The sequence below is a fragment of the Bactrocera latifrons genome, unplaced genomic scaffold (genome assembly GCF_001853355.1).
Source record: "Bactrocera latifrons isolate USDA-ARS-PBARC rearing strain unplaced genomic scaffold, ASM185335v1 scaffold_117, whole genome shotgun sequence".
NCBI classification, from domain to species: Eukaryota; Metazoa; Arthropoda; class Insecta; order Diptera; family Tephritidae; genus Bactrocera; species Bactrocera latifrons.
The window spans coordinates 1,024,166-1,035,978 of NW_017534597.1; the positions used below are offsets into that span (position 1 = coordinate 1,024,166).

The 11,813-nt window shown below is 36.4% G+C and overlaps 1 protein-coding gene across 7 annotated transcripts in view; it reads right to left on the minus strand.

Annotated features, from left to right (window-relative positions):
• LOC108978092 (synapse-associated protein of 47 kDa-like) overlaps window positions 1-8,433 on the minus strand; it is a gene marked incomplete at its 5' end in the record, with an annotated part of 41,991 nt that extends 33,558 nt beyond the window's left edge. For all 7 annotated transcript variants that reach the window (XM_018948223.1, XM_018948220.1, XM_018948218.1 and 4 more), the window contains 1 exon segment: window positions 8,395-8,433. In XM_018948223.1, coding sequence (XP_018803768.1) covers window positions 8,395-8,433 — 39 coding nt within the window.
• Window positions 8,434-11,813: the final 3,380 nt, after the last annotated feature.

Below are 11,813 nucleotides of genomic sequence, written 5' to 3' on the forward strand. Positions count from 1 at the left end.
ATATTATATTTTTTAAATGAGAAAAACATTTTTGAAAAAAGTCAGTGTTTTACGCCTTAAATAAAATGAAGTGAAATTATTGTGGCGACGGATCAAATCGATAATTTTCATATAAAATATAGGCTAAGTATGCCAAAATCTGAAACAAAAATTCGTAAATTGCACGATGCATATAATAAGGCTTCTTAAAAACAAAGTATAAATCAAATTTAGATATATGCACACGTATAACTGTTTCAATTTGAAAAGTTCAAATAATAAAAAAAAGAAATATATTGCGATTTCTCTTATTTATAGAATAGAGCAAAAAAAAGTTAGTATTTTAATATAACTTTTCTTTGTATAAAATGCGAATGYCCACCCGCATACTTTAGGAGCAAGCAATTTTACATTTCGCTGGAAAAGACAGTTAGCTATAATAACTACAATATTGAGTAGAAAATAAAGAATGCAYATATATATAGTATWTATATATATTTACTTGATTTTATTTATACGAAAGCTATTCAACTGTTCCGCACTTTGTGCTGCTGCTATAACAAAGTGCATTACACCGGAAAAAATATTGCGCATACGCAGTGGCCAACAAAACGACCGGTAAATGGACAATTGGTGTAACTTTGAATTTTTTTTTACTGTAAATGTGCGATTTTGGGAGATCGCGTACGAAACCATTTTGGACAATGATGTGAATGTTGTAAGAATAGCTGCACACGATTATTGTGAGAGACGAAATGATAAGCTTTTATAGCATTTTGGCTTAACACCCTACCCCGTGATGCGCTAACGTATAAAGTYATGAGTACTACGAGATACATACTGAGTAGAAAACAAGCATAAAAACGCGAATGCGTTGCGTACACACAGAAAATGATTATGCCCGGAAAATCACATTAAAAGAATGACAAAGTAAAAAGTATTTGTTAAGCCAATGTGTCGGTAAGCCAATGGCTGGTAATGGCTCGTGAATCTGTGTATGGAAGGTTAACCATGACGACGAAAGTATTTTGCAACTTTTTTGTCGTCGGCAAGGCAGAGTCTAACGCTGTCGAATGAAGTCAGCAGTTTTTGTATCATCATGCAATTGCTGCGCATAAATGTCTYAGTCATGCATAGATCAATGTAGAATGGTAATAAAAATCGCTAGAGGTTGATACATGTATTTTAATTAGAAACWACTAAGCATCATAATAACCGACTTCATGAGAAATCTTTTTTGGAGTTGTCAACTGATGATGAGTTAGTGAGGGGATGAAATAGACTTGTCAGCCCTCATAAATTTGTAATTATAATTACAAAAGAAAACAAAACTAGTATGAACATTTAACAAAAATTAATTTAAATTAAAAAATAAATTAACTTCGGCCTCACCGATTCTAGATTCCCATATAAAGATTTTTCCAAAGAAGTACATATTGWTCGTCCCGTTTGTATGGCAGCTATATACTAAGTAGCCTGATCAGAAAAATTTCTACCGATATTGCAGTGCAGCCTCAAATATTATATGCTAAATTTCGTGAAGATATCTTGTCAAATAAAAAAGTTTTCCTTAAAAGCACTTATTTTTGAATGCTCAGTTTGTATGGCAGCTATATGCTATAGTGGTCGGATATCGGCGGTTTCAAATAATAAGCAGCTGCTTAGGGAGAAAAGGGCGTGCGCACAATTTCAGATCAGTATCTCAAAAACTGATGGATCAATTTGCTGTAATGATTTTTTATGTCCACAGAACCTTCTTTCAAAAATGTTGATATTTTCCCCCATTCTAATAATATTTACAATTTGCTGCGTTMAATAATTTTTTACAGAGATATTAATTTAATACGTAGTTAACTTCTTTATGATTATAACAATATTTTGAACACATCTTCCTATTATAGATATGATGTAGAAAGCCTAGAGCAAAGAGACAGGTACATTGGTTTTCATAATATAAAATCGACCTATAGATTTGCGGTGGTAAAGTCTTTTACATATATTTGATATGAATTTTCGGTTAGGACTAAATATTTTTCAATTCAAACGCAAAAAATTGCAAGTGTATTTTACGCCAACGCGTTTTTAACAAAACACAAACAAGAAAAAATAATAAATTTCTCCAACGCTTACTTTCATTAAGAAAAGTACAACACTTACACTTACAAATAYATATTTACGTATGTCCTTTCTCTCGTGCAGATTTCAAAACTGACCTAACGTGCGCATTACAATGGCCTTTTTTATACAGATTCATATTTGCTTGAAGTGTCTTAATTAAAAATGAACTCGATATCAGCGTCGTTTGCTAARCCGACAACCCGACAATAATGCATGTCGATTTGTTGTTGTTTATGATGTTTTTTGTTTTTGTTGTCATCATTAAAGTAAATCCCTTTTCATGTATTCTGACGTCGATTACCTTGAGTCGTGCGAGAACAGTGCAACAATGCCAAAAGGAGTAAAGCGAGGAAGAAAGAAAGAAGGTCATTTATATTTCATTTAACTTTGAATGAATTTGCTGCTTTGTTRTTGCGTGYTGTAAATCTTTTTACCTYGGCTTTTATCTTGCCATACGCACCGCTTAGATCGCTGCCTCTGTCACTTAAAATTTGTATGTGTTGTTTGTGTATGTTTATTTGCTATTTCTATATTGTTGCCGGGTTCGTTTTACGTAAGTCAGCATCCTCTTTTGATGTATGTATAATCGGCGACGAGTTGGCGTCTTTCAAAGAACACGTGACGCTGGTATTTATTATTTTATTCCACTTTACATAATTTGACAGACTATATGTACATATATTATTAAGATTAGATTGCTAATATTAAATTGTTACGAATTATGTAAACCTGAGTATTTGAGCCCACTGGTCTGATTTGATGAGTTCTTGTCGGTGGTGTTCCCCATAATGGTTTCATCGGGTTTTAGAAACTCATAATACAACATGCCAGGAAGAGAAACCACCAAATGTAGAGCATTACGTCGACGTCATGGATATTGGGCTTTGCCATTGCTTTTGGCTGTGATTTCACATACTATGACCTTTAGATGTCTAACGTTGCCGCAATGAAACCATTTTTCATCAGCAGTCACAATCCCATKCAAAAGCGACTTCTTKTTGTAACGTTCAAAGCGCATTTYTGACATGCAAAATTGCATTTSAAATCCATGCATCCATTTTTCCTTAAATTAAAATGTATCCGGTGCTTTTAAAGGTTTTGAAATGGCTGCTGAAGTAATCAAAGCGTCGGCAAGCTCTTCTTGTGTTTTGCAGCAATTTTCATGGTGTATTGCTTCCAGTRTGTTATCTTCCAAATGATTTGACCGCCTAGGATGCTCTTCTTATTTCAAGTCAAAAATCACCACTTTTAAATCCTTCAAACMACTTGTGGCATATTCGCACAGCTAGAATATATTGAGCATACACTTTTCCTAAAATTTGATTACTTTCGGCAGACCTTTTAATCATATTAAAGCAATAAAGTTATTAGGTAAAAACCAATTTTTTTGCAAATTAAAATTTTGCCAACTTGTGCCTTTTACACTTTTCAAGTTATACTCAAAACTTATTATTTATCTCACATCTTAATAAATAAATGAAAATGTCTCGCCTTACATTACTTTTTGCCACGCTTGTAGTGAATTGGAACCMCCAAAGCAACAGATAACCAACGACTGCTAACGGTGCAAATATCCGGTATCTGATTAAGCAGGACGTGCAAAGCTTTCCGCTGATTTATATGCATTTTCTCAAGTCGATCTCTCCTTAATGTTGGCATTATACGTGTCTCTATTTATGTATATGTATATACATACATAMTCGTATACCATATATGTATATTAAGTTTATTACTTTCACGTTTWCCGCCCTTCAATGTTTACGTTAGTCACCTTGATAGATGTCAGAGATTATGTGCGATTTGCGTGTTACTGCATTGCGTTGTGCTGAGATTTACAAAAACTACCAAGCACGTTATTTACGAATTTTACATATTTTCCRTTCAAAGCGTTATACAAATATACATACGTGTCTTAAAAACAAAAAGTTAAAAAATGTTTTTATAATAACATTCTTAGCCGCCTCCACGTAGAGCTTTCATAATCGAGAAACAGATAACAAAAAAGGAACCAGTTTATGTTTCGTAGTGGGCGAACCTAGAACCCAYAGTCTACCGAAAAGAATTCAAGCTTACACAAGTCAATGCGAATTAGTCGTAAAGGGAGCACGAAAAAGTAAGGCAGTGCACTAACGATGATGTTAATAGAGTACAGGGCCTATGATAGTATACCCACGTGATCTCACAACTCAAACATTTTTGTGGTCGAAATTGCCAACAATGAGATTAATGTTTGCTATCCATCCCTTTGAACTAGAATATTAATTAACTATAATCTTAAATAACTATACTCTTTAAATAACCGGAGCAGTGTTTGGGATGTGCAAGCATGATAAACCCGAGTTTTGGGTCGATATGTGATGAAATAACTGATAAGGAGCATGCATCAACTTCTTTGTAGAATATGGTCGAACGAAAGCATGCCCAACGATTGGAATTTAAGTGTGCTCTGCCCAATTCACAAAAACGGAGACCCCACAATCTGCGCCAACTACCGTAGGATAAGCCTCCTCAACATTGCACATAAGATATTATCGAACTATCAGTGTGGCTTTAGGACAATCAAAAACATAGGAAAAACCATGCGCCAAATCTTGAAAAAGACKTGAAAAGATAATCGACATACACCATCTCTTCCTCGATTTCAAATATGTTTTTGACAGCACGAAAGGTCCCTTCAAAACTAATACGGTTATGTAAACTGACATTGAGCAATACCAAAAGCTCCGTCAGGATCGGGTAGGTTCCCTCCCAGCCTTTCATTGCCAAACTGAAACTTCGACAAGGCGACTTTCTTTCGTACGACTTCTTCAATCTACTTTTGGAGGTACAATCTTCGTCTAACTTGGAACCAGCATTAACACCAACAACAACGTCAGCCTCGAAATCGAACGGAGAATAACTCTTGCCAACAGGTGCTACTTCGGACTGAGTACGCAACTGAGAAGTAAAGTCAAAAARCTTGCTTAAACTCTTCACATTGAAGTCGTTTTGCATCGAATTTTGACTGGCTGAAACTATTAATGGGAACGCCACCGACAACAACTCATCAAATTGAAGCACGCTATGACTGAAATTCGCAACGGAACACGGGGCATTAATTTTTCATTGTGACAAATCACGACATTCCTTTTAGTTATTCTGTAAACAACTTTCAGCGAGAATAATACAAGGTGGGTTCCAAAGTAAACAGGAATCAAGGAATTTTGAATCTAGTGCCCTCTGGTGGCGCCATCTATACATATATGGAGACTGCTGCGTTAGAATCTGCTATCTTTATCGATTGTCCAGTGAGAATTTCGTGACATTTCATTGATTGGAAGTGAAGATATCGCGTTTTAAGTGTCAGCATGTTTGTGTTATCGGTGCGAAAGTGAGCTTCGAACAAAGAGACAACATTAAACTTTGTTGTAAAATTGGTAAAACTTTTTTTTTTCATGAAACAAGTTTATTGCGATGATTTATTGCATTTTGACCGAACATGTGGGCTTACGAAAGGTGTGTGCACGGTTTGTTCCGCTCAGAATCCAACATTCGACTCGACGCTTGTGACCAGTTATTTGACCATAAATCACATTTTAACCATTAAATACTCCCTGTATTCACCTGATATGGCACCGTGCGACTTTTTTGTTTACGGGAAAATGCATTTGCCCATGAAAGGAAAGCATTATGCAGACGTAGAGGCCATTSAAAAGGCTTGCACCGGCATACTGGCGGCTATACCGGCCAACAAGCTAAAACACTCGTTCGTCATGCTTTTGGACCGTGCAAAAAACTATATTGCAGCAGAAGAAGACTATTTTGAATAAATTGATAGTGCCGAAAAAACCCTTTGGTCTGTTTTTCTTTTTAGACCTGTTTAATCTGGAACCTACCTTGTATATTTTAAATCTGTAAATCTATGTAAAGTAGAATTTCACAGAGGTTTAACAGATTAAACGGAGAAAGAACACCGTAAGCAGTGAAACAATGAATTGTGGCTGCTTTATGACGTCACAGAAAAAGTTCACGGTATTACTTTGGCACAACAGCCAACTTCAATCAGATATTATAAGTATTTTTGCTTTCATGAAAAGGTTAACCACTATTACTGAGCTTATAACGTCCTTACGTACATTATATTCATTTAAATGACACAAAAGTGTGGGATTACAGCCAGACCGCAGTTTGAAGCCTACCAGAACTTTTCAACTTTTCCTTTTTACCGGACAGCGAGCATATACATACAAACATATAAGAAGCATAATTTTCACTTGTTTACTTATCTACTTATACTTACTTAAGCACGTGTTGCTAAGAAGTAAAAAACAAAAAAAAAAAAAAAAAAAAAAAAAAAAAAAAAAAAAAAAAAAAAAAAAAAAAAAAAAAAAAAAAAAAAAAAAAACAGGATAATACAGAGTTCCACTCAGAGCTCGAGGCGCAGCAGACGTTTGTAGTGTTGTTGGCGCAAAGTATTACCGAAAGCATTACAGCAAAGGCAACAAGGAAGAACTTCTCTGTGTGTTGCCAACTTAATTATACAGTTGAGTGGTAAATGAAGAAAGACGACAAGGCATTAATCTTATTTTAACCGCAAGTTCATTTGCAATTAAGTAGCTATATACTATATATACTATATGTGTATATGTACAACTGCGGGCTAAGGCCAAGTTATGTTAATGTTGTGCTGCTGTCAGCATGTGCATGGTTACACTTTGCGAAAAGGACATTTGGCTGGGCTGTGTAAGCGCGGAAATGCCTAAAGGAGTTAAATATTAATTGTGTGCCTTGAATAAATTTTAAATAAACTATTTGTCATTGCAGTCCCTACACTTTATCACTGTCGGTTTTCTTTCTTTTCTGAATTGTATTTTGGGTACCAAGTACAATAGAGGAATAATGAGGAAAAAAAAAATTTTATGCAACTTTCTTGAAAAAAGCGCACGGAGTCAAATTTGGAGAATACGTTACTCTTTTAATGTCTAGAACAAGGCAGGTCTTCCACGAACTCTCGACCGTCYTTGAAGGCCTTGCACCCATCATAGGCTTGTGTTTCAGATAAAGTGTATCACCGTAAGCCTTTTCCAACATTCGCAATGATTCCGYACACGAAATTTGTGACAAATCGAGAAGGATCGTTGAGAGATCGCTGAAGACATGTCTCGTTCCGAAGGTTAAAAGAGTAAAGTGCTTGAAAATCGGCATTCCAGCATTAGAGAGATGCTAAGATGGCTAGACGACTATCGCGCAAGATTTTTTGAATGATTTTAGTGGATATTTTGGGAATGAAAAGCGTTCTTGCTCKACTCGTCTTGATTAAGCTGAATTTTTTTTCGGAAAAAAGTACCCTAAACAAGCCTCTTTGAATATGCTTGGTTGTGTGAACTCCAATCCCACATTCAAAGAGAGCATTATTACTGCCGATGAGGCATGGGTTTATGAGTTTGACATGCAAACAAGTCAACAATAATCGGAATGTAGGGAAGAAATGAGCTGAAATTAAAAAAAACCACGCCAAAGCAACTCAAAAATCAAGGCGATGCTAATTGTCTTTCCATATTCGGGGTTTGTGTATCATGAATTTGTTCCCGTGGGACAGATTCTCAACGAGGATTTCGATTCGCCTGTATTGAGGCATTTGCGTTAGAACATCCGTCGAAAACAGCCGCAATTGTGTAAAAACCAACTAAATATTCATAAATAACTAAATATTTGCGTTTCTTTTGCAATTTCCGGGAACTTTTTTTTATCATGTATGTAATTCTATTTGAAAATAATTCGAGCTGCAGCACTAAACAGAGAAGGTACGACAGCGACTATGCTGGCTAGGTTATATCATCCGAATGGACGAAAATACTCCAGCTATAAAAGTATTCGACGCAGTATCCGCCGGGGGAAGCAGAGGAAGATCTCTACTCCSTTTGAAAGTTCAGGTGGAGAAGGACCTGGCTTCGCTTGAAATCTCCAACGAATATGTGACCCCAGTTCCTATTGCAAACGTATTACTAAAAATATCGGTCAACCTGTCAGAGATACTATTGAAAAACGAAAAAAAATTTCCCGACTTTGGTCCATGAAAGCTGCGAGAATTTAAATTRTTATTTACACCCGTACTCATGCTATGTTAAATATGCCCTTCCTTTTAAGCTTAATTGGTGAAACATCTGTTATACTATGAGGGGAAAAATAATTCTAATAAACTTCTGTGCATATTAACTTAAAATATATAATAATAAATAAAGTTGTACAATAAAACAAAATTAAGTATAAGGGATAAGAGGATAACAAAATTAAAGAAATAAAATGAAAAACACTTACGTGGCTTCGGTGAGGAAATGATCAACTATGGTTTCGCCGCTAAAGAAAAATAAAAAATATGCAAAAATTATACATAAAAAGTAAGGAAAAAAAAAAGAGAAGCATATTTTATAATGCAATATAAAATAAAATCTTTAAAACATAATACAAATTACTGGAATTTAAAACTGAAATCACCAACTATTAAAGCAGCAGGTTCAATATCTACATTTTTTAAACGATAGCGTAAAAAATATTTGAAATAAAATGAAACAAACTGAGTAAGCAGAAAAACGCGAGTTCTTAAAGCAAGATACTGAGAATTTTAGAAACTTACTCCTTTAAAACTCTTTATTGTAGTGCTGCAATGAGTTTGTTTAAATACGCAATACTCATATTTAGGGTAGTCGGGTAATGGTGCGCGTATATGTAGTATCTTTGATTGATTTGAATGGCTTGGAACTCCGAAGTACTCGTATTCACACTAAACTGCTTCACTGGTTTATAATTATCTTGAAACCTAATAACTCAGTTTTGCTACCATTCAAAATCTGTTTTTTGTTTTGTATTTATATGGTACTTACTCTCGTGTCATTATTACAATTATCTATCACATACTCAATACAATCAAATTGTCGGATTGACTTACCTGCAAAGAGAGGAAAAAAGTAATCATTTAGTATGTTATTGAATTAAGTGATATAAAAAAATATAAATGGTTAAATTATGTGCAAAAATCAACGATAATTATGGCAAAACTACTACGATTGTGTAAACTGAMGTTGAKCRACACCAAAAGCTMMGTCAGGAKCGGAAAGRACTCCYCCGAGSCATTCGRTACCAAGCGWGCTTTCARACAAGGCGACTCGTTATCGTGCGATTTTTTCAATTCAATGCTGGAGAAACTAATATGAGCTGCAGAGTTAAATAGAAAAGGTAAAATCTTCTATAAGAGTGCTGCTGGCRTAYGCCGAYGATATTGATATCATTGGTCATAACAACCGCGCCGTTAGTTCARCTTTCTCTAGATTGGACAAACCAGCGAAGCAAATGGATTTCGTAGTCAACGAGKGCAAGACGAAATATCTACTGTCATCAAACAAACAGTCGTCGCAGACAATTTCGTCTATCTTGGCACCAGTACTAAYACCWACAATAATGTCAGCCTCGTAATYCAAMGCAGAMTAAGTCTTTCCAAGAGGTGTAGCACCTTCGGACTGAGTAAGCAATTGAGAAGTAAAGGCGACGAATAAGSACCAAATTCTATAAGTCAGTCATCATCCTCGTCCTGCTATATGGTTCAGAATCATGGGCGATGCCAACATATGTTGAGTTTTCGAGAGGAAGGTTCTTCTGAAGATTTATGGTTCTTTGCGCATTGCCCACGGCAAATATCGSATTTGATTAAATTCGAGATATCCGACGACATTGACATAGTTCAGGGAATTAAGGTACAGCGCCCACGTTGGCAAGTTATTAACGTCCGAATGGATGAAAACACTCTAGCTCTGAGAGTATTCGACGCAGTATGCGCTGGTGGAAGCAGAGGAAAAGAGATTAACTTGATCAGCTACTTCGCAGCAGAAATGCATGGCCTGAGTCAGTGAAATGCAATGCTCACGCTAGCCACGAATTCTCCGCTACTCGCTTGAAGCTGTTTAGGCTCTAGTATATGGTCTTTTAGAATGCAGTTTTCTGTTTTATACGAAAACTCATATTGTCGAAACTCACCATATTAATAATTTATAATATTTTATATGATGAAGCAATAATGTAAACCGCAAATTTTTAATTTCCATTCACTTTTGATTTGTGGATGACCACATAGCTATCAACCTATTAAATCGAACCAATCCGATCGAGTTTAGCTGTGGGCAAAACCACAAGAAAACACTGTCTAGTTTCGCCCGCACTCGGGCTTCCACATATCACGCATGCATTTAAAGGTCGAAATCGAAACAAGTACGTGTGTGCATATATAATATGCATGCCTATGTATATGCTACAACTAACGTGTATGTACAGCGTAAAACAAACGGACAACATTGCGGCAGGAGGAAGGAAAATCGAAGAGCCTTGACCGAAACTACGGGCGGAAACTACTTGTTTTATCATATAGCAAAAAGATCGAAAAGGTTGCATACACTACAAACATATATATGCGTATATGTACTTAGATAAATATGAATGAGTATACGTACGTATTTAAACGTGTTTGTTGTAACGTATTTGTAGTGTTACMAACAATCATTAAACCATTTGAAAGAGCAAAATGACTGCAAAGTAAATAGGACACAGCAGCAATGCCGCCAACAAATAGTAGTCCTACTACATGCTAGAGCCGGGATTATTGGGATTGCAAAACGAATGAGCACCGCAGGCAGTAAGTTAATATGCTGAAGGCGAAAAGCAAACACTTGGCATTCGTTCGAAATTCGAAATGCGTTGGCAGACGTCGACTTTGTCGTCGTCACCAGCGTCTTTGTGGTAATTGGTGACGACAAATCGTGAACGCCAGCCGCCGTGTTGAGKGTGAGCTCAACACGCCTTTCAGTTGGACAYGGTTCATTTGCCAATGTGGTCGAATGCTTTATTTGTGAACAACAATAAGTTAATCCATCACAAGGATTAGGGTTAGAATAAAAAACCATGACGATTGCCGCTTTCTCTTACTTTTGTCGAACCCCCGAAAAGATCCGTGAAAAGTCTTTTGATAGCACGAAAAGGAGTTGTCTTTATGCCGTTTTGTTTGAATTTGACATCCTCGCAAATCGAATGCGGCTGTGTAAACTGACGATGTGCAAYACCATAAGCTTCGCCAGGGTCGGGAAGAACCTTTCCGAGCCGTTCGAAATCAAATGAAGTTTCAGACAAGGTGAACTAAGTGAACAAGGACAAAACGAAACATTTCCTGTCATCAAACAAACAGTCGTCGCACTCGCGTTTTTGCTCCCACACCACTGTTGACAGTCRTAACTTCGAAGTCGTAGATAATTTCCTATATCTTGGAACTAGTATTAAAAACAACAACAATATCAGACTCAAAATCCAAAGCAGAAAACCTTTCATACTAAGTAGGCAAATGAGAAGTAAAGTCCTTTCTCAACGAACAAAGACCAAATGATCTCGTCAGGTCCGCCCTCCTATATGGTGCAGAGTGCAGATGATAACATCTGATGAGTCGACGTTACGAGAGTAAGGTTTTGCGGAAGATTTATGATCCTTTGCGCATTTTGAGCATTGACAACGGCGAATACTGCARGGGTTAGAGTCTATTCTGGATAAATAGGAGTTTAACCTGCTACAGTATTCAGAACGAAGCTGCGCAAGGGTCACTATCGTKTCTCACGACAATTCGAGCTTTTCGTCTGCAATGGGTGGTAATCTAAAACCGTTTAGACCGGCATTTTTGGTTATTTTCGCCATTTGTGATTCCACAG